General features: G+C 37.8%; 1 protein-coding gene across 7 annotated transcripts in view; it reads right to left on the bottom strand.

Annotated features, from left to right (window-relative positions):
- The window catches only part of NEK7 (NIMA related kinase 7), a 63,298-nt gene that overhangs the window by 17,333 nt on the left and 18,003 nt on the right, over nt 1-27,962 (bottom strand). For all 7 annotated transcript variants that reach the window (XR_011002089.1, XR_011002088.1, XM_068199605.1 and 4 more), the window contains 4 exons: nt 19,002-19,064; nt 18,326-18,436; nt 4,746-4,854; nt 2,435-2,542 (listed from right to left, as the gene is read on the bottom strand). Coding sequence is in view for 5 of the 7 variants with exons in the window: in XM_068199605.1 (XP_068055706.1) it covers nt 2,435-2,542; nt 4,746-4,854; nt 18,326-18,436; nt 19,002-19,064 (391 nt within the window). In the remaining 2 variants the exon portion in view is untranslated. The remainder of the gene's footprint in view (nt 1-2,434; nt 2,543-4,745; nt 4,855-18,325; nt 18,437-19,001; nt 19,065-27,962) is intronic.

Here is a 27,962-nt window from a genome sequence, read left to right as displayed (position 1 = left end):
AAAACAAGACATTTTGTCAAGTTTGTATCAAATCAGCAATACCAAATGCCTCCATTTCCTCTGCCCTTTTGTAAGAAAGGTTTTCCATTTCCAAAAAGGTATAGGCATGACAATAGTAAAATCTTGATAAAGCTGTACACAAAGAGTTAAGAACATGAAAAAACCCTGTCCAGTGCTATTTTTTCATTTGTTTCAAACGGACCATCAGTAAAGATTCTAATTAAATCAGTATTATTTGTAATTAGCAGTTAGAAGCTGTAGCTAATTAAAATTTTAGTACATTTCTTTATCACTGAAAGCCTGAATCTAGTTTGCTACTGAAATTTTTATAAAGCCTGTAAACAAGTATAAATTGCTACACATATGTTTGCAATTTACTAGGTTACGTGCACCAAAGGTTTATGGAATCATAAAAAGATACGACTTTGAAAGAAATTTCAAGAAAACCAGCATCAGAAACTGCAGAAGGAATCAATTTAAGAAGTGGTCTCTGCTAGTGATGACAAATCAGAAAGTCACTGTCTCCTCTGTAGCCTAAGTTAATAGCTGACACAAACCTTTTTTCTAGGCTGAATTCTGACATTAGGCCATAATTAAGAGGGAAATGGGAAAAGAAGAGATGGGGAAAAAAGAAAATAAAAAAATAACAACTCCTCTACCAAGACAAGGCCACCAACAGAAGAAACAAAGCTGCCATCCTCCCCTCCTTCCCCACTCTCTGGATGACTCTTGCATCTCTAAAAGATGAGCTTTAAAGGCTTCAGGGGTTTTACACTGTTTTTAACTCTGGCACCATCTTCAGCTTTTTTTAAACTTCCAGCTCATCCCTCACAACCACTCTGCTGCCAGGAGCCAAAATAATCCAGGGCTGAGGCAGTCTGCTCCTCTTTAACTTCCTGACTTGTGCCTCAGAATGCAAGTCTACTCTCCCACCCTCACTGCTGACCTGTGCCTTATTCGTGAGCTGCTACTCCTCAGATGAGGATTTCCAGCTCCCTCTTCACACCCTCCCTCCATCTGCAGGCAGGAGCAGAGCCCACCTGCAAGACCCCAACCCAGCCTCTCCACAGTGCAGCCAGAGACGGCCACTGGCTTGCAAGGGCAGCAGGAACAGCAGCACGTTGGGTGCCACACTGTGCCCTGTGCCAGCAGCAGATCTTCAGTGCCACGTGTGACCGACCCGCTGCGTGGGACCCGAGCACGTTGCCAGCCTGGGCTCTCCACTCCTCCTCAGTCTCCTGCTAATGCAGGACTGCCCTCTGTGTCTGGGGCTCCTATTAACACCTCCGCAGTTACTCATGGGTTTGACTTCACCAGTCTGCACAAACATGGTAAACACTGGATGGCACAAAGGAGTGACCAAAGGCACAAGGACAAGGAAGGACAGGGAAGTAAGGAGTGTCAAAAATTTCCCATCCAAAATATTATCTTTTTGGCCTCATGTGTCACTCACACCTCAAATGTGCTACAAACATGTAATCAATGCACAGGCTTGAGTTCAGCAACCACCAAATACAGACACTTCAATGAAGAAAAAGAATGTTTTCTCACCTAAAAAAATCCAACTGAACAGTATTATGAACACTATTTCCTACATTTCTCTTTAAAGCAGATGTTACCCTATTTACAAGGTTTTTCTCTTCTACAGAGATCCTCTTAGAGTCTGTCATTCATCTGTTACCCACTTTTAAACTTAAAATATATGCCAAGTATTTAACTTTTCTTCTTTAAAGGCCTCTTAATCATCCTAGCATTCACATGCTACTCAAAAGATGCAAATTACATAAAAATTTTGTTTGGATAGAGATAATATACTGCTAGTTTCGTGTGCTAGCAAAGATTAAACTGAACATTTCAGAAAGCTTTTTTCTATTCTTGTTTTTGTAAGTTATCTGGGAATTGGTTTTGTTATTTCTGATCTCCCCTCAACTACTTAAGCTTACATTGAGAAACATCACCTTAAAAAATGGAAGCTCCTCTGAGAGCCCTTTGAAACCATGTAACCAAGAGGTCATTAACGCTACTCACCCAGGCACACAGAATTATGAGATTCCTCCCAACGCTGAATAAAGTTCAAGTCAATTTTTAAAAAATGCATCCATATTATCACCTTATATTTTCCTACAATTTCTAGGTAGCACTATTGTCTTAAAGACTTGTTCAGAGGTAGAAATGTACAGTAAATTATGCAGACAATGGAGGGAAAATACCAAAAGTATGCTGAAAGTAATGCCTCAGTGTTAGTGTTTCTGTATTTGTCCATGGTGCTGACCAATTTTTGTTAAGAACACTTTTAGGACTACATTTTTATTATTACTTAATAACAGCTTTAGCTGGTCCTAACCCTTTTGTTCCTCCTCCTGAGTGAGGCCCAGTATTTCCACCATGTAAAATACTCTATCTGTCCAACACCTGTACCTCAGAGAAAGCTTACCTAAAGAATGCGCAGCTGTGGTTTTGGAGCTGAAAAATCGACCAAGTCCAAGATCTCCCAGCTTTACTACTCCTGTAGCTGTAATGAACACATTTGCTGGCTTTATATCTGAAAGAAAAATAAATTTAAAAATTTAAAAAACACAGTGAGGTTGCAAGAAAAGCTACTCTTCTATTAATAATAGACCCAAAGAGGACTTTATTTACAGGTAATATTGGTAAAATTTGACAGTGCTACTCAGAAAGAATGGGCCCCGAATGTAGAATTTCAAATCCATTATTTTAATAGTACAACCATTACTCAAGCAAAGAAAACCAAGAGCCATGGAAAGTATTTTTTTTAAAACAAGTAGGCAAACAAAAAAGCCACACCCCCAAAGTCCAGAAGCATATACAGGGGAGTTCATTACTACTTTATATAAGCTACATAGAAGGATTTACATTAGAACTAGAGAACCTCTTTTGTTACGCCTTAAGTAACAGCCTAAAAATGTTTTCAAGAACTGTACAGCATTTTTCATCACTTTTGCTGATCAAATTACCCACAGTGGCACAACATCATTTATTTGAAATAGATAACTGATTCTCTATAAGAGCAGGAATTAAAAAAAGAAGCAAATTTACTCAGGAGAATGGTTATTTGAACTCGTCAACGGAATTGGGCTAATCAAGTAGAAACAAAGAAAAATAATGATGTATACCCCAGACAGTTATTTTATCACAAGTAATATCCAGTTTAAGTTTTAATCCAATTCCTTAGAGACAACAGCAGAGACTCTAATTCTATGATTTCTAACAAGATACCTACCTTGTTAATCTTCTAAAGAAACTGACCTGTTATTTGTTTGGCAAGGGAGTTTAGCTCTTACTCTGCTGAAGAGCAATCCACTCTAGCCTTAAAATTACAGAAATCAGTTCACTTTGATAAGAGGGGATTACAGTTTGCTAAGACACAGGCACAGTGAAAGGAATGGTTAATAACCCTTCCAACACCAGCATTTTCAGGTTTCCAGTAAAAAAGTTACAGAACCTTACAAGCTTTAGAGGAAGACAGAAGCAATTATGTTCTCCTGCTATCTGACCCAGTTTTCAAGAGTTTGGATAACCCTTTGTGTAATAATCCAACACGGATATAGCTCAATTTAAAAATAGATTTAATTGTCACTGCTTTTGGCATGTAACCATGGAATCATTAGATTTGCCATAGCTTTGCCAGAAGCTTTGAACTTAGTATTTCAGTTTAAGGAACTTAAATCCTTTAGTTTTGAGCTAAAATATACAGAAATTAACTAAATCAATTATAAAAATATTAAAGGAAGATACTTGTACCCTATGGAAAGAATCTGTATTTTATGCCCTTCTCTTTGTATCATTTGCACTTGCAGGCATCTGCATAAATGGAAAAAAAAAAAAAAAGGGAGAATCACAAAGGAAAGGCACTTGCAGGGACAGGGGTATCTAAGCTCATCTGCTAAGGGTGCAAAACTTCCAGCTGCAAAGGACAGAGCTCAGCAGACATCAAGGGACTGCCTATCAGGCAGTGAGCTGCACTCTAGCACAGGGAGCCACCAACCTAAGACTGGCAATGTCACCTGAACCCTAAAGGTGACAGCCCACACAGCTCACAATCCCATAACCAGAGGGGGTTTCAGAAAGGGAAAAAAATAGCAGATCGAAGAAGAAGCTATTCTATGATCTGTTTTCTTTGACTCAAGAGTTATGAGGTGAAATGAAGACCACATCCAGAGGAGACAGCAGCAGGACCAAGGAAACTTAGTACCTGACAGGGATAGCTGGCAACTACCAGGGCTGTTGGGACACAGAGACTGGAAATAGTGGAAAGGAGCAGAGAACCGGAGGAAATGCTCACACCTGCATGAAATCCAATAGAGAAGGGACCAGGAGAAGGGCCTGTACATCACAAACAAGCAGGGCAGGAGCAGATACTCCAAGACAACCAGGTGTAAGAGCTGTAAAGAATGGACTGACAGATCTGTGCAAGGCACATAGCAACACCTGGGCAAGAAAGCAGGCAAATATAGAAGAATAAATACAGGACAGAAGATAAGAGCCAGAAAAATGAAGTAGCTATGGCAGGGTATCCATCACTCACAGAACTATCACTTATTTTGAAAAACTTGCTATCAAACAAATGCCTACCACAACAAATGTGCAACCACAAACTTCTTAGTTTTCTATTACTTATAAAATCTTACAGGAACATAAAGCTGTCAAAATTGATTCCATCCAGCTTAAATCTCACATAGTCAAAGGTGTATAGTAAGGACAAGTCATCTTTGATCCTGTATTACCTCTATGCATAACACGACGAGAATGCATATGTTCCAAGGCACTGCAAAGCTGAACAAAGTACTTCCAAACTGTTCTTTCTGGAATCAACCTCTTCTGTTTCTTAAAATGCTTAAAAAAGACATGGTTAGTGAATATTAAAAAATAAAACTTGCATAAAATTACTGAAAAAAAGAAAAGACAGAAAATCCTTAATTAAAAAATAAAAAAATACAAGAGGCTCACAACCTAATGAGAAAGGATTAACAAAACTTTTTGATACAGAAAACTTTCTCCTACATATTAACATATGTATCATCACTGCATTTGATGAGTCATGTATAAGTCAGTCTACACAAAGAGCCACAAATAACATTAATAAAATAAAACTCCTATGCCAAAAAAGGATTTATACAGTATTTAGCACTCTTCAGTGTTGGATTATTGTGGTCAGAGTAATCTAGTATAAAGTAGCCACAGAACAAATAAAGGCCAGATATAAAGTTATGTGCCACAGAACGTCCCAAATTAAATACACTTCCTTACACCAAAATTGATTTCCATACCCTCATTTTCTAAAACAAAGGGAAAAAAGAATAGCAGTATCACACAGGCACGAAGATCATGTAAGAAGAATTGGTCACATTAGTTTTAAAAACTTCTGCAGTACATGAAAGGGAATTAAAGGAACTGATTTCTGAAAATTTCACAGTGATGTAACTCCTTGTCAAATATTTTCTATCCTGTCTAAAAACCCATTCCTGATCACTAGTAACAGCTCCCTGGCCTGTTAAAGCTCACACAAAACAATGACACTCTGCTATACACATCAGCTTCAAATGTGGTATTCAGGAATTGAGTAACTGAAAACCTGGAATTCAGCCAATGTTAAAATGTAAAAGTTTCATCATTATAAATTCTGCAGCTAAAGGGAAAAAGACACAATTCATTGCTTGTTTAGCCTATGTTTCCAAAGAAATTGTATTGTGTCAGGTTTTGAAGTTCCACACAAGGAGAAAATACATAAACAACATTAAGACTAGCAAAATTTTAGACAGAAAGCAAAGTACTTGATATATTTTAATTGTGGGTACAGACAGACTTCACACTCATGCACGCCTTAAGAAAGTTCACATAACAAACATTTATTAATTTGCAACAAAAATGTATTTTCATACTCTGTTAAAACATGCCACTGAGAAGTTGACAGCTGCATCTGCACACTACAGACACACAGGAGTATGAGAGACATGCTTTTAAACTACCTACAGCAAAATGCATCAGTCGTACAAAGGATCTTAGCATTCCACCAAATGTTTCTCGTTATAGGGATTATTTCAAAATGCATTTTCATTTAAATGAGGCAAAGCATATAAATTACATCTTTAAATATAATTTTCTTTCACTCTTGGACTGAATCCAAACAAACCCTGTGTATCTGTTCTCCCCATAGCTGGATTTGCATATCAGAGGATTGTTTGATGTCAACAGGAAGATGGAGACCAGGTTCCTTTTCATTTAAAAACAAATACACAATACATCTAAGTATGTGTACATGAAAGCACAGTTCCATGATTTAAAATGCATTCTGAAATTATGATAATTATAACTAGGTACTTTATTTAAGCATTCTGAATTATTATTTTTTAACTCAAATGCAAGCGGTGATGAAACGCCATTCACAAAATGCCTGAAACAGGAAGATCGTCGATTACACATTCATTCCCATTCCAATTTACCTAAGGTACAGCAGTGTACTTTCAAGGTATTTATGTACAAGTTTTCTTTTAACACTTTATTCACTACCCATCTCTAGGACTGCAGCTATTGTACACTACAAAATTGGCTTCGGTTCTTACAGTGCAAGGATGCAACTTAAAGCAGTCTCATTCTGCTGAAGGCATTAATAATTTTGCAGGACAATAATAACCTCCTCCTGAAAGCATCAATGATATTACTTAACCCTAGAGAATTTATCCATCTAAAGAGGATGGAAAATAGAGCTGCTAGATTTCCTAACAATGTTTAAAACTCAAAGACACGGGCAGCATGTTCATTTGTACAGGCTTAAAAATAATATAATTATCTTTAAAATAAACTCAATTAACATTATGTTGTTCAGTAATTAATTATTCTGTCCTTTCCCCTCAAAAAACATGTTCTCATCTTTTTCTTAGGCTGTTGTCCACCAATAGGCAAAAGAGTGATGAAAAGTCATCACCAAAAAGATGAATTTTGCAAAACTAGCTATTGAAACAAGTTGCACACCTTTAGGAAACAGTCCAGCAGACACAGTTAGTTCTGAGCAAAGTCAAAAGGAAAACTCCTTTTCTGTTTAGAACCTTACCTTCTAACAAGAAATGTATGTTGATGGAAAACACAGGCAAACCTATTTTTATGGCAAACAGCATAATTCAATTCATGTAGCATACATGAACTGTATTCAAAGCAGGATCCTTTCCTTTCTCCTTCATTTTAAAATAGCCCACAACGCAAAATGCAGTTCTAACAACTGTGGTGTTTGCTCCCTCCCTACATGGAAGCCAAAATGCAGAAGATAGGATGCTGCAACAATAATTTTAACCTCTGTTGTAGCACAGCAAAGTAGCACCACAGTCAATGCTGAAACTAAACCACTGCTTAGTGCCCGAAGCACTCTGAGCTCGACACCACCCAGTGATCATACAGCTCTCTCCCACTGTACACAGGTTGGCATTACCTGCCCAGATTTGCTCTCAGAGGAATACAGCCTGACATACAGCTCTCTCTGAAGTGCTCTCATCTTCAAGGCTTCATTATTCTCCTTCTTCCACCTGTCTTAGGCTCAAAGGACAGATCTGGTGTCCCTCAGCCCACTGACCTTCTAGGGTGTGACATTAAATAAACATGATCCAGTCCCAGGTGAAAGATCAATCTCAAACTAGTTGAAACTGGGCAAAAAGGGAGCTGCTTGCATGCGTGCATTAAAAATTTGGGCAGTGCTGCAAGCCAATGCTTTGTCAGGTAAACACAACACCAGGCACACTTTGGCAGCAGGCTGGCTCCCAGCAAGAATTATTTGTTTCAAAAGCCATATCCCATGAAATTTCCATCTCCATCTGAGAATGGAATCACAAAAACTACTTTGAAGAGTCACCACAATGTCAGTACATTGTGGATAAAACAGCAATTCAGTCATTTAATACAACTGGACTTTCTGGTGGTCATAAATCTGCTAGTCAAATGCCTTAAAAAGCTTTAAGGCAGGCAGGCTGTATCACCAGTTCATATTTTCACCCCTTTTACAGAATGACTGAGCAGTTTCATCGTGGGAAAACAGAACTCTCCTGGTTCTCTAATGGATTGCTAAAAGAAAAAGTAAATATTCTCCAAATGTTTCCATAATAATGAAATTAAATAGAGCTGCCCTGCACCTTAACAGCAAATGCTATTCAGTTTAAACGAAACATAAAGGATAGAGAAAAAAGTCTGAAGTCAAGGCAGGAAGTTATATTATACTGAGTTTCTAAAGATGATGCTTTAAAGGCTGAACTCCAGAAGTAAAAGTGACAGCAGTTAGCAGTTGGTCCTACCTAGGCTTAAAAGGCACAATTCAGACAATACTTACAGCAAAGGCACAGAACTATGCTTGGAATTTGTAAGAAAACGAAGGATTTCCTGCAGATGAGAGTGAACACAGATGATTTCCACATAACTAGAAATTCAGATATGACTGCCTACATCTCAATAACCACACCTGGACAAAATTCAGCATTCAGTTCTGATGTTGGTGTATAGAAAGATTCTAAGATGTGATTTAGTCTGGTTTAGGTCTCACTGAATAGAGAAAAAATAGGAATAAATAAGAAAAAAAGACAACACAATGAGTGTTTAAAAAGCTAACTGAAGTAAAGAACGCAAGATGTTTATGAGTTTCTCTTGCAGATAGTTGATAAATTGATCATCCAAACAATTTTGCAGACTCATCATTTAAAAAAAGAAAAGAACTGTGGAACTGTCAAACAAGCCCACAACAACATATATCTGAATTTTTCCCAGCACATGCTATAGCCTAGAGTTGTTTTTTGAAAGACAGTATTTGGAAGAAAAGTAAAATGAGAATGATGATTTCATTACTTTTAACAGATTCCTTCCTTTTTTTCATGATTCAATAAGAATCTTGATCACATCTTTTTGTTCTCATGACTTCATTTACAACTGACAAAAATATAAAGCATGGGAAGTATTTATATTTTACTGTATAGACTTATAACAGTGATTCAATGACCAGATACTAGTGGGAAGAAGATCTGAGCTGCATCAAGAGGAAAGAGATGCAAAAATGATTACACAGAAGTTCTGAATAACAGAGTAAAATTCTTGACCACTTCTGACCGTGTTTCTTTGGGAGCTTTTTTAATATGGCCGAGCAGGAAGAACAAAGAGGAAAGAGGAGGTCAGGCAGCCACAACAGGAAATTATGGAAGCACAAGCAAGAGCTCTCACTATGTGAATACAACAGAAACAAGCCACAACAGGCAAGGGCATGCAGGGTCAGCAAGACAGACCAGTGAAGATGGGCAGCAACATCCCAATGTTTTGGAGACTCATGAATGTAGAAAGGAAATCTGTACTTAAGTCTTGTTTTCTACCTTAAAAGCTATATAATTCTAGTAGCAACACAGCATCCCAAGGAGTTTTGTCTGGTTCTGCTCTTTGATTAATTCAGCTGTCCATCTGTTTAGACCATGGCAAGTTTTCTGCCATTTTTCTTTGCTTTCTATGCAGAACAAAAATAGAACTTCCCACCACATTCTGATTCATTCATTCAGTTTGATATACAGTGTCATCAAATTTGCCTACATTTCAAGAGCAGCAGCTGTCTCTTACTTGTAAAAAGAGAACAAATACCAAAAAAACCCACCCAAACTATTTTTCATCTATCAACTGAACATACCAAAAGCAGCAAGTATTCAGCCAATAAAGTGACAAAAATAAAAATATTTACCTGGTTTGTTTTCCAACTTTTATTAACAGTTGCTTATATCTCCCCTTACTAAAGATGCCATACATTTATTTTTTACCCCTTCACACTTCACAAGAGTTTTAAAAAAATCAAATCTTACTCTATTAGACATCTTAGTATACAACAAACTTTATATCATCAAGAACAACAAAAGACTAAGATACAGTACAAAAATTAACACACAAAATAATGGTACTATTAGAAGTACCTACTAGCATCAGAAGGATAAGTCAGAGTTAAACTGTGGTCTTCCCTTAAAAAAAAAAAAAAAAGAAGAAAGGAAAAAAAACCCAGAAGAATGCTGCAGGGTAACTACAGAACTGAGACAGAAGCATCTTCTCAAACAGAATCATATTTCAGACAAAATCAAAAACAGGACAGTCATTTACAAGAAATTATAAGCCTTGATAAAACATGCAAGGAAAATTTTTCATGTTTTCCATTTTACTATATATTCTTTCATGCTAATAATCAAACTTCTTAAGACTCCTGGTTAAGCCCATATTCCTTAGAAAGCTCTGCACAAAGTCACTTTACATAAACATATTTTTAGCCAACTTTCTTTGCAAGGATTCATTTCAATTTTCCTTATTGAGCAGCCCACCTACAGTCCCTCTGTTCCACCTAACATTTTTGCTGATGCAAAAGAGCAAGGACATAGAGTGTTCAGAAATAGAGATCACCTACTGAAATCCAACATACTTGCAGAAGCACTAATATAAAATTTCCAATACTGCATCATTTTCCTTGTCTCTGCTGTTACTGCTGAGTGGGGCTTCTTAAAACACACAGCCACATGTTTAAATTCAACGATTTGTTTACATGCATCTCTCTCCAGAAATAATCTCCTTGGGAAAACTAGTACAGCACAAAGAGGTGAAACTCATGCTTGAATCATTAACTCTGCTTCCTAATAAAAAGCATGACACGGTAAATACAGAGGCTACCATCTTAACTTTTTTTTAATTTCCTCTACCAACAAGGCAGACAGATCTGAAATCTCTATTCTGAGCAAGTCTTCCACCTAGTGCAAACACTGACAGTGCAAATTTTTCAAATACAACTCTGTGAAAAACGAAAATTAGTCCCCAAGTATTGTTTGCAGGTCATTTCAAACAATAAAAGTATCCAGAACTATTATTCAATAAAATCTTCCAACTCTCCCTGCTCTTTAAAGGCTCACAGACAATTTTAGACCCAGTGGGCAAAGGTGGAGATGAAATCTCCAAAGCCTTTTGGAACAACCTGTGTCAGTTAAATGAAGTTTACTGCCATGTTAACTTTTCATAGCTGACTGACACCATCATTTTCCTGTGTTGTACAGCCAGAACTTCCACAACAGCTTCAGGTGTGATGTCTGTGAAGGCAACTGACCACAAGACAAAATACTGTCGATTGTCTAATTTTTTTAGCAGAAAATCTGCCCACTTATTCTTATTATTCCAGCAGCAGACACACACAATGGCTGACTCACAGCAAAACTAACAAGGCTGCCTGGCAATTACCCAGCCCAATTATCCCACTGATTATAATCTGGGGGACCAGCCAGCTCTCATTCTGCCAGCACTTGTATGTAACACACACAAGGTGAACTGGTGCTGCTGCTCTCACTGTGGTTGCTTGTGGCTGACAGCAAAAGTGACAGTGGAGCACCTGTCAGACACCCCAGTGACACACATGGATGGAGGAAAAGCTTACCACAAGCAGCTCTACCACCCTGCCAGAGCTCTGTGCCTTCACTTTTTCTTTGAAGACTTCACAGCTCCATCCACAGAGCAGCCGCTTCCCCTCGAACACCCCACCCCGCATTTTACCTGCTACACAGCTAACATGGATACACAAAGTTGAATAGGATGAACTATTTTTTAATTACAGGAGGTAAAAAAAAATTTAAAAAGAAAAGAAAGTTTTTTAGCAGCCTTAAAAAAGGTTAGTGGCAAAAATTAGCCTGACTGGTTCAAAGCCCCAGGTTCCTCCCTTAGGAAAAGGCACATAAAAATAGTTCAGCTTTGATCTGTAATTAGCACACACTGTGTTACACTATCTATTATATTAAAGGCTTCTTCAAGCTACACTCTATCTTTTGAAGCTTTTTTCAAAAATGAGTAAGGAAAAAAGCTAAGGTAAAGGTGATACAGAAAGCGAAAAATAATCCACAGAGGAAAAAATATTTTGAAGCTTTTAACATATATCAATGATGTAACTTCAGCAAAGTGCCAAACTGTTCTATATTATAAAATATAACCATATGCTCAATAAAAATACTTTGTGTGAGGAGGTTTGGTATGGGGGTGGTGGTACTGGGGTTTTTTGTTCTTTAAATTAAATCTAGCAGTCAGGGAAAGAAAAAAAAAAAAGCACAAGAGACACAGATACTGCTGAAAGCCAAAAGAACCAGATTCAGTGTTTTATAATCTGCAATTATGGATCAAGATAAATCAGTATCATGAAAAGAAACAAATTACACAAACATGAACAAAAGACTACTTTAAAAATACTTTCCCCAACACCATTATGTCAATTATTTGGACATAAATATATGTAAAAGAAAAATCTCAGAATTAGAGCCACCATAATTTCTCCCCCTTGAGAGTGTGTGCATGCAATTTTCAGTTCTGTTTTCTTTATGGTAGAAGACCCTTTACTCATTCATTCATGACACTCAGCTAATGAGCAGTTTGAAAATGTCTCTAGGCTTTGTTTATTGTGCACTATTCATAACCTGTTATTAAATATAAGTTTAAGGGAGGGATACAGTTTCCTAGTCTGCATTGTTGGAATATCAAATTAATAAAATATCTTCACAAATGGCCTTAGAAATGATGAGGTAGTAATATCCCCATTTTATAGATTAGAATGTGGGCCAAGAATAGAGATCAAAAGTGTTAATTAATTCTGGCACCAATTTAAGCACCTCCTTCTCAACATACATAGCTTTATGAAACAGCTCATCTTCAAAGCACAGTTTCCACTCAGAATGAAGCTGTGAATGCTCAATACTTCTACTAATCAAGACCCGGAGTTTTGCCTTGAATGTGAGAAATACAAAATATGCAATTAGAATTATCCCCAAAAGGCAGTGGTTGAAGTGCTTTATTCAGTATCCCTTAGGAAAAGAACAAGTAAGGACGGTCTTTGGAAAAACCTTGAATTATACTAATCACAAAACCTTTGTCTTTCAAATTCCCTGCCTAGTAACTGACCATTGCAGCAAAGAAGGCAGCACAGCTGCAACCATTTCCACACAGAGTAGGTGCAGCCTTAACAGTCACATCCCATCCTGTTCCCAGCCAGTCTGACTTAGCCCATCCAGGCTGTCTCCCTGCAGTCTCAAGGATCCTTGCCCCATCTGTCCCATTCTCTGACAACACATCAGCTCTTCTCCAAGCTCCCTGTCCCCATGCCCAGTACTGGAAATCCCATTACATTGCTCAGTCTCCTACATTACACTCCTCAGTCTCTACTCCCAGTGGCATAAATTCCCTGTCTGCTTTCTCCCAAACACTGCCAGCCAGCCAGTATAGGTGTGTTTGTCTTTCTTCTTCCCAGTCAGATCCTCTCTCTGTGCCTAAGGATCACTCAGCTACATGTCCCAGCCTACTCCTCGGTCCCTTTGTCTTCTGTCTTCTCCACATTCATCTCATTTTACTCCCTCTCCCGGGTTGTTAGAAAGAATAAACACCCTCGAGACACAGGAAAGCTTCAGCCCATCCAAAGCATCTAGAAAAAGCTATTTCTGGCAAAGCCACTTCAGTCACCCGTCCTACTGCAGCTTGAAGCACTGACAGTCACTCAGGTCATGTCAGCACCGACAGACACAGCAGGTTCACACAGCTCTACACGTACAGAAATTCTCCACTTCTGGAATTATGCTCCAGCAACTTCTGTTAAGCACATGTGTTAGAGGAATTGAAATTCAGCTAAATTTTCATAGCCATTACTGTAATAAAAATCCCCTGAGTTTTACATCTGTTTCAAGGCACAAAAGGGCTTAGGATATTTCAGATTCAATGTTTGTAAGATATTATAATGAAGCATTGGCATGCAACATTTTAGTAGGAAATTGCTGTATTTTGACAAACTGAAAACATTCTCACACAACTAAATATTTGGCAATCCCAGGAGCAAGCAGTTAGTCCTGCTGGACATGTGTGTGCATGGCAGAAAACAGTTTCTGCAACACTGCCATTCAAAATACACAGGAAACATCATTTTTCCCACCAGCATTCCAAACAGGAACCCCAACTATCCCCTACAACTGCTAAAGTTTTAGATCAATGTTTTGGATAATAAAAAGACAGATAACCAAACAATAATCCTCAGTCAACAGCTGAAGGATTCCCAAAATCCTGGAAATGGCATGCAAAATTGAACACCTGGCCTGCTAAATTCTGACACTGCACCTCTTCCCTACGTAGATGCTTCCCTAACTTGATACTCCCAAAATTCTTGCAAATATCACAGCAAAAGAAAATTTCTGCTATTGCAATTAAACAGTCAAACTATAACAACCATGTACTATCAATACTTATCAGGAAATCCTACTTTCTGCAAAAGCATCTCTACATTTCTAGCACAATCCCAGGACAACAATCCACCAGAAAACAGTTGGGGAAAAAAAACAAGTGGCATTTTTCCATTCCCAGCAACACAACCAGCTTCACTGCAGAGAGAACGGGTAATGATGGGCTCTGAAGCACGCAGGGCAGCTAGCCCTTACACAGGGAAGCTAGCAAACCCCTGAGCACTGCAAAGTCTCAAACTCCAGAGCTAATACACTTTGGCATGGGAAGGAGGGCTCCATTCCAGACCATGTGGAGAGGAGAAATTGCCTGATGCAGTTTCATACAGTGAAGCCCACAATATCCACTACTAGTGAAACACTGAAATGAGAATCTATGAGATCTCAAACAAGTCTGAACAGAGCTCCAGCTCCTGCAAGGAACAATTTAGATCTGCATCAGTTACTTGGAAAGAAGTGACTATTCCTGCATTTGGACTATCCTATAAAAAACAAGTTCAAGGATAAAGAATTCACTGGCCCTAGCTATAGAAACTGGAGATATCAATAGGAATTTCATACAGATGTTTTAAAATATTTGTTATTTTACCTAGCTAACTATACTATGTTTATTTAAAATTGAAAAAATACACACAAAAAGTGCTGTCTGAGAAGTGGCTGAAGTGCCTAGGTGACATTTTGTAGAATTCAAATTATTTTCCATCTATCTTGAGAAGGCTGCACGCATATTTTCAACTTTTCAGATGAAATCTTTTATGTTTGTTTCCAAAACATGATTAACTTCCTTAAGATCTGTATGACATATTCAGTTTGAAGTTTTCAATATTTTTCGGTGCACTAAGATGCCAGAAGAACCTAAAAACTAAAAATAACTGCAGAAATTAAATAAGACTTTGAAGTTTATTGCTAAGTTAAAAAAACTCCACGATTTTACTGCCTTGATAACATCCCTTCTTGCAAGCCTAGTAATTTTATATTTAATGTTAAATCCTACACTAATTATTCTGCACAACAATTCAAGTTCTCTTGTTCCAACATCTTTAGGACAGACTTTATGAACTAGATCTTTTTACTGAATTATTATAATGTATTTTCTTCATTTGATTAGTAGATTCTTCTTTATTTGTGGCAATTTTTTTATCCAATATATCAACTGCTGCTTGAAAACAAGACAACAAACTAAAAAACCCACAGAAAATTTTCACTTTGTCACTGTTTGTGGCAGAGGAGAACCATGACTAACAAGAAGAAGGACCAAGCCTCAAACCTGCCTTACAACATATTATGGTATTGCAGAAGGAGGTTGTATTATGAGGTAACACCAGTTCTCATGAACTACCCTGAACCTTGGCAGCCACCAACCATCACATGTTCTGCAGAGGAGACCACAGACAAACAACAGACCATGAACAACTGGGACCTAGCACAATAGTTAATAATGATTTACAATCAAGAGTTTTTCCTTCTTTCACCATGCCCACAAAGGGGTTACACCGTGCTAAGGTACTGCAGTGCAAAACCAACTCAGAGACCACAGACAAACAACAGACCATGAACAACTGGGACCTAGCACAATAGTTAATAATGATTTACAATCAAGAGTTTTTCCTTCTTTCACCATGCCCACAAAGGGGTTACACCGTGCTAAGGTACTGCAGTGCAAAACCAACTCAGAGTCAAAACACAAACGTTTCCATCTCAGTTTTACTGATATGCCAATATGCCACATTTAAGAATTCTAACAGGCCATTAGGAGCTGTACAGTAAGAAATCATCAATTTTGAACTCTCTTGCATTGAGAATGGAGGCTATATTGAAACATCTCCCTGTGACAGAGATAATTAAAAAAATAATTAAGGTAAAGTGGATTAAATCTGTGTATGTACATACATAAACACAGCAGCAGAGAGAACATGAAATACCTCTGCTTTCATTATGTGATGTGGAAATGCCAATGCACAGCTGCTTTTTTTTTGGACATACAGCAGATTCTATGAATTCTATTAGAATACATCTGAATGTACCAAGTGATTTTCCTCAGTTCTCTACTCAATGGGGACAAAGAGAGCATTATCTGCAGGTGACAAGAGGGACCATATGAAAGCTGGGGCAGTAAGGATGTCGTTCATTAAGGGAAGAACTAAAGAATTCATTAAGGTGCACTGTGAGGCAGGCAGCCTTGTAAGTATTCTCTGATGTGCCAATAATGTCATAACAGATACCTAAGTAAACTAATTAAGTAGTTTTCCCTCAAATTAACATTGGTTTTAGTGTCATTCAAGCTGTGGTCATTTACACTTTCAGAAACATCCCTGATCCCCTCTACAAATCACACAAGCCTGGTACCCAAACACTGTTCTGAAGGTGTCTCAACATTCTCCAACAACTCAGAGCAACATTCTAGCAAGAACACTGGAAACCAAAGCAGTTTATTTGTCTTGATAACACAACGTAGTTATTTACCTTAATAGTGTGAGAGGCAGCCACTCTTCTAGGAAGATTCTATACTTCTACATATCACTTATTTTTCAGGCAATTTTGAAAATACATTTTTAAGACTGGTGAGCCCCACATTTAAACTCATATTGTCAAAGTAATCTACCAAATCATTTCCTCCACCAGCAGCATGAAGACAGTGCATTGTGACACCTCATACATATTTAATAATAGCCTGATAGGCTGTCATTAACATCAAACAGCAATCTAAGTTTGCTACATTAAACATGATCCCTGTGTTAAGAGGACAATCACAAAGTGCCTCCAAGATCGAGCCTGTAAGAAATACCCACCGACTTGAACAAGGTGTAATGAGGCCAACTGCACTGAAAAAGCCACACATTGGATTTAAAATTAAATAATAAAAAAAAAGCAAGGGAAAAAAGAAAAAGCTTCAGTGGGTCATAAGACCAGACATGCCATAAGGCAATCTGTCACAGAGTACTCATATTAGTAACTGTTGTGTCAAAACTGAACATTCAAAAGAAAAGACAAACCTTCCTTTATGCTTTATGAAATGTAAGCCCACAGAATTAATAATTCATGAGATGAAGAAAAATATCACATTTGGCTATAAATATTAACAGACGCTGTCAACCTGCTTAGAACTAAATTTTGACTGTCCTACCTCACAATTATCAATTTAGAAAGGAATAGTCTTCAAAAGCTCAAAAAAAAATATCAGCATGAAAGTCATTAATGAAGAAATTAACATTCTCCATTCATGTAGGTCCCAAGCAAAACAGCCCAACAGTGTTCTGTGCCTGGTGCTGCTGAGTGAACACTAATTGACTGGCATTGTTTGTGCCCAAAGTGGTGTTGTGCTGTGTTGACAGCAATAATGATGGTGTGCACACAAGGAAAAACGCTAAAAGGACATACTAGACCCAAGACACAGTGGAAAAAGGGAAGGGAACAAGAGGAAGTAGTTGTCAAATGACAAAGAAACATTCAAAAAGGCAGTTACAGCTTCATATAAGAGAATTTTATAAAACGGCTCTTGGATAAATTTTTCTGATTAGCTAAACAGGCATTTAAATATTACAAAAAAACCCCAACAATTAACCCGTAATGCACAACCACATATTAGTAAACTCACTTCATGTGATCTCAAAGAAACATGAAATATATTTTTAGCAGTTCAAGTTCAAGATCTAGAAGACCCTCTGCTGTATGGCTGCAGTTCTCTGCTTTTACTGCTATTAGTAATAATAGAATATTGGAACACAAAACACAACTGTGCCAAAATATCCAGAATGCCATTTAAATGGATTGTTCTAAATGGTGACAGTGCTTTTCCTTGCAGGCTTTTTTTTTTCCTTCTCCCCAGTGCTAATACAACTTCAGTCTATTTATGATCCCATCTGCACTTGCATTCTGAGCAAAGTGTTAAAAATACTTACATAAGCATCAATATTGGCATACACTAAAAAAAAAAAAAAGATCAGACTAAACACCTTACTTTTTTTTACAGATCCTGACATTTTCACTGCAGTTCACCCAATGACAATCACACAGAATGAAAAGCTGAAGTTGAACATTACAAGCTCTTTATTTTTTTAAAAAAAGGTAATCCCTACCTTTATCATTCTAGAGAGATCTCCAGCATCTGCTAATTCCAACACTATGTTCAGTTCATTGTCTTCAATGAATGATGCATAATATTTGATTACATTGGGATGATTCAGTTGCTACGAAAGCAAAATAGTAATTCACATTTTAGCGTAGAGCACGCCACATGTTTTAAGACTAACAAACATTCTTATTTAGGCAAACAAAACAACCTCTAAAATCTATTTCACTATGATAAAAATTAGAAGAAGTATATGCTGAAAGAAGCATTTACAAATACTTTGCAAGAACAAGATGGCATTTTAGGATCTACATGGTGACTGGCAGTGCAGTTTTAGAGGAATTTTGCTTCAATGTATATATCCAATAGCATGCTAAACTTATCTGGAACAGCGAAGTCAATTTCTGAAGTAAATAGCACAATCAGTTTTTGAAGTCAGGATTTTACTGTGCAAAGGACACAATATTTTAATTTTGGCAGAAACTTTTACTAGAAGTGTTACTCATAATTCTATCAGATTTACTTCTCAATATTAACTTGTAAAGTAATAAAGATCACAAAATTCCTCAAAGTGAGGCTTTTAAAAACTCTACACAAAAACCAGTAGACACCTCAATTATGTCCATGAAAAGCATAAAACATTTTTTGATGATGGTTGCACATTTTCTAAACAAATCTTTTACCTTAAGAAGATCTATTTCCTTGATGCAGTCAGCACGGGCTTTGGCATCCATTAAATCAAATATCTATGCACAAGAGACAAAAATATTTTTATTAAGTGATAAAAATATAGTAAATTGATTAATCATTATCATGATTTCATAGCATCCATAAAGCAATCTGAATTATGCATTTCATGGCAAGATGTAATAATACAGTAAGAAATATTTCTAATGCTCTGATGCACTGATTTAGTGCTGTGGCCATTCTTTTAGCCCCCTCGCAGCAAAAAAGTCCATTTTAAGTACAAGCTTTCCAATGACTTAATTGCCACCTCTGCATATCAGTTCCAACACACAGCAATAATTTAGCACACCTTATAAATGGTTCAAATCTCAGGCTCCTATTCCATTCTGCCAAACCTTTTTCACAAATTCCTTAGTACTGAGCATACCTTTTTTCCCCCTTAGTCTTGCTTCAGTCTTCCATTTCAATTCCAAATAACCCATATTATTTTACTCTCAGGATCAAAACTTCATTGTCACCTCCAACTCCTCTCCCATTTCCTTCCCTTTGGCCAGCAAAGTGACTTGGGTTATGCTATTTGTTTATTAGAGCCCTTTTTTCTAAGCCCTCATCTGTCACCTTGATTTTACAGGCTTTTACAAATATATATCCCTGCTCTTCTTTCTTCTCCCACTTCATAACTACTCCAAATTATTTTGCAATGTATCTCATTTCTGCCTTTTCCAGTTAGCCTGGAGAATTAGAATTACTCTTCACTAATTTCAATTTTTGTTTGAAGTACTTTTTTCTGCCATTAGAGTCTTTGTCCAAATTCTACACATCTATATTTAATGTCATGTCTGTTTTCACTCCCTTTTTTACCACCTCTGGGTTTTCACTTTACTTTCTCAAATGTGCACCTCCGTACACTGACTATTTCCCTTAAAAATTACCAAAATGCTACTTCCTCTAAGAATCCTTCCTCTCTCATTTGTGATTACTTTCTGAATTTAACAAACAAGTTTAACAAAACAAAACAATCTCCCAACTTCTTTGTGGTCTGCATATTATATTTGAACTACCCAGAAGGATAAGAGACGCCCTCAGCTTTATTCATTGCCACAACATTTATGAAATTACCTTTTCCAGTTAGAACTTCTCATGCACATCATGTTCTAGACAGACAGTCATCAAGAACAGATGTATTATGTCCTGTGAAGATCACAGGTATCTGGTTCCATAAGCTCAAAATAACCAGAAGTTCAACAGCTGACAACTTCTATTTAATATCTTGCCACTAAGCCCAGAAACAAAACTATGGATTAACAGCAGTGTCCGTACTGAATGTCTGCAAAGAGGCCATCTCAAACTGACTAACTGTTCACACCAATCACACCTTCCTCCTCTCTCCCCAAAGAGGCTCAGACACACCAGGGAGTCTGCATATGACTTGCTGAACCTCACCTTTATTTTCTACACCACTCTGCACAGTGAGTTTGTCATTCCTTTAACCAACTAAAAGGAGCAGTCTGGAAACCTCATGTATGGAGCACAGACAGGCCTCCCAGAGCACACATGTGCTCCTGACCCACCACTACTTCTCTTCACACATCCCCATCTTCTGTCCTCAGAGCTGGCATCAGAAAGAGGAGCCTGTAGTGGATACCAGACTCACTTTTTGAAGAAGGAAAATAAAAAATTTAAAAAAACCACATACCAGACTTGCAGATAGTAAGAAAAGGGGTAGAAGAAAAGAAAGAAGAAAACAAAACTACTGAACAAGAAAGAAACTGAATAAGCCACCACACAATTACTTGTATACTAATGCCAGGATGATGGGAAAGAAACAGAGTTAAAAGCAGTTATTCAAGCAAGTTAAGTCACAAGAAAGGAATGCTAACACTAAGAAATAAAGCAATTTCAGATGTAATAGAACAAAAGAGTACTATATGTGAAATTACAGGTACAAGTACTAAAAGATAAGTAACACTGATGAAAACCGAAAAGAGCTTATGAGTTCAAACTGGAAACATAGTGAAAGAGACGAAATAGCCTGTATCTGTTATAGATCTGCACTTAGAATTATTAAAGAGCAAGGCTTTTTCATTCAAACAACAGATTAAATTCCTGGGGTTTGCTACAGTCATGAGGGAGTCTAATGATTTTCCCAGGAAACATTTTAGAAAATCCTAAATATTACAGGTAGCACATTAACTGAGGAAATACTGAGAAGGCATGAAATAAAATATTTTTCCTTATAACTGGAGAGACCAGAAAATGGAAAAATTTATACAGCATCTTCCAAAAACAACCAATGAAATTGTACCAGGAAGCAAGGGAAAAAAAGGGAACAGGTACAAAGGAGCATCTTGAGACTTCAATTTTCACTGAGTTCTAGACAACAGTGAGATAAGATCATTCCTTGTAAATTATACAGAGATTCCACTCAAACACCCTGGAAAACCAAATCAAAACTGGGGACAGAATTCCAGACTAAAAACTGTACACAAACCATCTCCTTGTAAGATCTGGAAAATGATCAGAAACACAGTTTCAAGATTCAAACCAAATGAGCTTCATTGTGTGACAAAACAGAGCAGCTTGCACCTGTTCATGTGTGTTCCAATATGCCAAGAGGCACACTGATTTATCCACTCCAGGAACAATTCCCTACACACCTAAACAAACAAGTTTTTCAAGAAAAGTTTTTTTACAAGCTATGCCTATGCTAGGGACATAAATCAGTACCTCACACAGAGCAATAACAAAACAACAAAAATAAAACCCTAGACCCAGGCCTGCGAAAAATCTAGAATCAAGGCATAGGAAAGAAAGACAATTTTGTTTGTGCATTCTGGATAGTATTTCCAATACTTCTAATTTGTTATTAAACAGCATGGAATAGATTAGACCAAGCAGCTGCTCTCCCCAAAGGACAGACTTAAGTTCTATAAACATGACTCCCTCTAATTGTGTTGCATCTCATAAGCGTCTTTGCAAATTTGTCACAGCTTCAGCTAAACTGAGTATTTCAAAAATTACCTAAATTAAATATAGCAAGGTAGTAAAAATAAGTATTATCTGATCCATACAACCACAAATACAGACAATCTTAAGATTTACTGTTTAGCATTCTTGTGGTTCTCAGATTTTGATCCAGATCTAACCTCAAAAGACTATAAATAGCATTTCCCAGAAATCCAGAATTTCTGTTTCACAGACATTAACTTCCTCCACCAAGAAAAACCAACTAAGAAAAAAAGGTGAAAACATCATTCAATTCACGGCCTCCGAAGAACCTCTGAATCACACCAGATGCAAAAAGCTTTCAGAGATTTTCTCTCTGAGTAGATATCTTTCATTTTGCCAGACTGCTGCAGTTCAGACCAGAGGATGCCAGGGTAACAAGCCATGTCAGCTCACACAAGGAGGTTACTGTAAACACAAGGAAAAAACCTCCCTGCTTCCTCACCAGCAGGTGACTCAACACTGAAGAACATCTTACCCTGAGAAATGGCAGCGGCAATGAAAGTCTCGGAGAGCACGCTTTGAAGGGCAGGCTGAACGGCACAGGGCGCCTGGCAGCACTCTGAAGGCCTGTCTGTTCAGCAGGAGAGGCTGCCCTTTGGCCCTGGCTTGCTGCAGACCGGCCAGCAGCGCAGCGCTGTGGAGGCAGTCCTTCCGTCACGACTGAACAGTTTATAGCTTTGCAGGAGGATTAATTCCACCTTCAGCTCCCGTGACTCAGCTGAAAGGTCAGCATGAGCCCTGCACACGGATCTCCCTCACACGCACACGACTGCCACTGCACACACTACCCCCACGGCCATCAGCAGCCCACAGGTCTCATCCACCCCAGACACGCGCTGCCTAAGGACTTGCAACCTTTTGTCCAGCCTTCTCTGGGACCGCACTCGTTTTCTGAGCTTGGTTTCAGCGGTAGCAGCACATGCCCTGCAGCCGAGTGACTTCACTGTAAGCAAGTCATTGCAGTCAAGTTACTTGTGTCTAACCTGGTTTTAGATCCAGCTCGGCTCTGGGCAGCTGCACGGCCTGAAGGAAACCATGGCCGATACAACAAAAGCATAAAACAACTTTGGATTTTTGGATAGGCTTGAACAATAAGCTTTTGGATCAACACAAACTGACTGCTTGAGTCAACCAGCAAAGTCTCACACAAAGACACTACCAGCCTTCTCCTGCCAGCAGAGCTCAGGTCACTGATGATGCTCCCTCCACACACCGGTTATTGGAAACTAGCAGTAATTAGACAACAAGTGTTATCACCACTGTAACTACCAATAAAAACTGCTGTATTTAAATTAGACCGCTAGGGTATTCGTCAGACTGACAATAATTCGAATTCTTGACTCCACTTACGAGGTCAGGATCACAGGGTAATTCAGTTTGGAGGTAAGCTTTTATAGTCAGCACCAGTTCCACTCAGCACAAAATTCTTTCCCCCAGTTTCTATTTTCAAGGACTATAATAAGATCAAAACTTCTAAAAATGAATTATGATTGTATTTAAAAAACCTAATAAGCAGCAAACAATAGAGTAAATATTTTTATGATGTGACAGTTTTCATAAAGAGTGTAATCAAAAAGTCTAATTGTGATAAGCTTTTTACCTAAGTTAGCAATTACTGTGAAACTCCTTAAAACAATTAGGCAAATACAGCTGAAGGGATGTAAAGGAGCATTTTAAAAGCCCTTAGCAGGTTTTTTTTCCACTTAGCAAGCACACAGAGTGAAATAAACATTTTTAGCTCTCAGTTTTTCATCTCATCCTGCAATCATCTGTGTACAAAGGGAGAGTAGAAGGACAGACATAGTGATCACATTTCTGTGTGCTATGCAGCTAAGGGATCTCTGGTAACTTTGCACTCAATCTCTTCTCTAGTACCTTCATGTGAGCATAGATTATAGCCTTTTTCTTTCAGCATTCCAGGAATGTCAGTTGTAAGTACTGTCAAGAGATACTGGTATTTTTAGAATACTTTCTAAGCTGTTATAAGCTTCAGAGCGGGAATTGTTCCTATGCAGATGTGTAAACTAAACAAAGGAGTTGCAATACTTGAGTTTAACTTCCTGAGTGAAGTTCTTATACACATGTCCCCAGAAAGCTATGGGCATAGCAAAAAGGTTAAGAAACATGGAACCACCTGATGGAGAACATCAAGGCCTAGCTTCTAAGTCCAGATTGTATCTGATCAATTACCAGCTACCAACCAAAACCATCATCTGAAGTGCCAAGTTGGGAATCTACCTGATTCCACTTGCTCTAAACTATCACTTTTCCAGATTTTCCTTTTCAGAACTGAAAATGATAAATTTAAATGATAAACCTATGTCTGTTCTGTTCAAAATTCTGCATACAATGAAAATAGCAAAAAGCATTTCCAAACCAAGTCACAAGCATGACTGCTGTAACATAAACCTCCAGAGAAGTAAGCAAAATAAAGACCCAAATGCACAGAAATATTAAGAGATACAATACTGAACAGCAACAAGCATTGGAGTATTTTGCCACCACAGCACTGCTGTGCTGAGACAACAGTGCTTCATAAAGTGTGAAATTACAAGTGCTTTTCTAAGATTAATTAACTGTAATTCAGGCCTGAAGTAGCAATCCACTGACAATGTACAATGAATAATGAATGTACGTCCTAGATAAAAGGATTTATTGTCTGAATCTCTAACAAGGGGCCTCCAATTTTGGAATGAAAGAAAAAGAAAGATGGAACAATGTAAGGCAGAAATGCAATTAATCTGAAATTTTGTTGAAATATGCAGCTTTACATACTTGAAATTTTGAGGAGCTAAGGTTTCCTTAAAAAACAGCTCCTGAAGTGAACTCATCCAGCCTTACAGTCACTAACTTAGATATTTACCACTCTTTTGCTATTTAAAGATGATTTGTTACCAGCAATTGCTTGCTGTGCCCTTGGAAGTGACTCCTGGAGTGGTCCTTGCTCAGAACACTGCACTGTACCCCAGGTGTTCTGCTGCAGGGGTTACCCAGAGCTGCAGTAGCAGAGAGGAACTGCTGCTTCCTCAGGCATCATTTGCAGCATAGTTTGGATCCGAGACTTAGCACCTGTGAAGAAACTTACCTGGAAGCTTTTCAATTTATACTGCTACAGTCACAGTTTACTAGGGGCTGATTTTTTCTGATGCTTCTTTAACTCAAAATACAGTTTAGATGTTTGTAAAAGTTCAGTAGTGAAGATATGATTTTATTTCTGTTTTTATTTAGGTAATATTTTAACAGCATCTCAGAAACACACTTCCATGCTGGTAAAAGAGAGAATCTAATTATTACATTCCTAATTACAAAAAAAAACCCTAATCAAACATGGGAGGATGAAACACAAAGGGTACAGCAGGAAGACCCAACATACCATTTTGTGAATTCTGCTGGTTAAGTTACTATTAAAAAACCTTAAACAGTTCTCACTGTGCTACACACTCGAATAAAACCAAATCAAGAATACTACTTCTTTCTGTCATCTGGACTCAGCAGCAACTACAAATTCAGGAAGAGTGGTTTCTGTCACCATCTGCTTGTCCTTTCTCCCACAGCATCTTACTGCTACTTGCTTCTGCTCACATTTTATTCCACAAACATACATTTTGTACACATTAATATAACATTTATCAATATTGTACATATCTCAGCCAAATAAAATTTTATTAGCAAAAAATAAACATTCTTGTTGGAAAGCTTCATAAGAACTCAAAACTGGCAATCCTTTTGGAACAAATTACGGCCTGAGATCCTGCAACTCCAAGAGAGGATAACTGAAGGATTCCAAGCCCCATAAGCCCTTGACAGCAGACACACACATGGGGTACCATTACCAAATACATATAAAGGAAACAGGTATACACCTAACCCAGCCAGGAAAATGAAATGGGGAGGCATGACATGTCACAAACATGACTTGCAAGATTGGACAGGAAGGAGGGCATGTAAGATGTGAGAAGATGTGAGATGAGAATGGGCAGGTAATGGAAAAGTAGAAGTTCAGATCTCAGTTATGTTACTTAATACATTGTAGAGCATTTAAAGACACTGTCTTAATGTAGAGAGTGACATCCATGCACACGTGTAGAGAGAATAAAGCCCCTCTCTCATAACTGAAAGAAGCATTTCTCCTGTTTTGTCCATGGTGAGCTTTCATTAAGAAGGCATCAGAAAAAAAGGAGTATTTTAATTTGAATAAAATCAAACATGACTGAAATCAAAAGGAAGAAGCACCATCATAGAGCAGACTAACTTTTCAGCTCCTCTGAAAAGCAATTATTTCTCAGCAAAAGACACCTATGAAAACAAATTTTATAGTGAAATTAACTATTGTGACTAAATTTACCAGAAATATTTCTAGGCAATCTCAGGAGAGGTCACAGGAGCACAGTAACAACTTAGATGGTCTTCTGTCCAAAAGTCCAAAAAGAACAGCTTTAGATATCAACTATGCAAGCTGGAACGGCTGTGCTGGAACCCTGTGCTGCCACGAGCCTTCTCAGCTGTGATTATATGCTTAGGAATTTTTTCCCCTTCCAGGTTAAGCAAGTCTCACTTTCCATTCAGACAGCAGTCTCCTACACACATCCAGCCTCCACAAGGAAAGTGACTTTACACAGAACACAGCCCCTCCTCATGTGCCCTAGGTAATAACTTCTGCTGGAAAACCAACAACCTATGTTGGACACTAAAAGACAACTGGAACCCTGTCATGATAAAGCCATTTGGGAAAAGCACAACTTTTTAACACTATTTCCTACCAACAACCAAGTATATTCTTAGAAAATTATTAAAGGATTAAATAAAAAATAAGTAGGAAAGCTTTTCTGCTGTAGAAACCATCACCTGCATACGGACAGCATGATGTCATCTTCAGACATTGAAAAAATGTTCTGTCAAACTGGGAAGTCTGCTGTGAGAATACAGCTACACATACTGACTTTTGAAATGCTGTTAGCAGTACACATGCTAAAATGCCTCTATTCTTAATGCAAGCACTGTTATAAAAATTTCATGGTTGGATTTTTATGACTTTCTTCAAGTACCCAAGCATTCCACATCCACCTTAATTGACATGCATTTCAAGTCACATTTGACCTTTTTGGTTTCTCACACAGTGAAAATGAAGGAAGAATTAGCCTAATGTTTTAAGACTGTTGATCAAAGTTCTTAGAATATATTTCAGCTTTTGAAGTAGTATATAGCTGGCAGTTTTCCCAGAAGGGGGAACTAAGTCTCCTTTTTATGACTGCCAGGACTAGCCCTGCCTCTTGGTGCTGCAGCACACAGGAAATCACAGAAACATAACAGCAAGTCAAAATATGACAGAGAAATTTACAGTGCATGCATTTAACTCAGCAAAACCAAAACTATTAAAATGCAGACACTCTAGAAAACAATCTACAGAATATTACACATACTGTCTTGCAGTCTATAAAGGTAAAAATACCCTTTCAGATCTGATAGCAGGACTCCTTCAAGTATTACACTAAACTTATCTCAAGATCAAAAGTGAAATGCCAATTTCAGGTTTGATTTCAAAATTAAACACGTTGTCAGAGAACCTTCATAGTAAATCCAGAGGGTAATGGTCTTACAACTAACATCTCTGAGCAGCTCCAAACAAAAAGAGAATGAAAATGAGATGGATGGAGGCATAGCTCGAGCTGTCTTTTGCCTGTGTGACAGTGGAAACGTTTCAGTCTGAAAAGCTGCTTTCATTTAAACTGCTGCTTTTGATTTTTAAAATTGCTAATTGCTAAGACAAAGTGTCTGAACAAATAATTAGTTCATTTCTTATGTTAAAATTTACAAGGGCTAGGCTTAATGTTCCTTGGCCACAGTAACTTAATTAGCCTGCTGCTCTTCCATCTTCTGTGACAACTTCTGTTTCACTACTGGCTAAACCATGAACCTTGGAAACAGTCAGGCTCCTCAAGAAAATGTTT

Source organism: Anomalospiza imberbis, chromosome 9 (assembly GCF_031753505.1).
Source record: "Anomalospiza imberbis isolate Cuckoo-Finch-1a 21T00152 chromosome 9, ASM3175350v1, whole genome shotgun sequence".
Taxonomy (NCBI): Eukaryota; Metazoa; Chordata; class Aves; order Passeriformes; family Viduidae; genus Anomalospiza; species Anomalospiza imberbis.
Note: the sequence above shows the minus strand (reverse complement) of the source record. Positions and strands in the feature narration are given on the sequence as shown.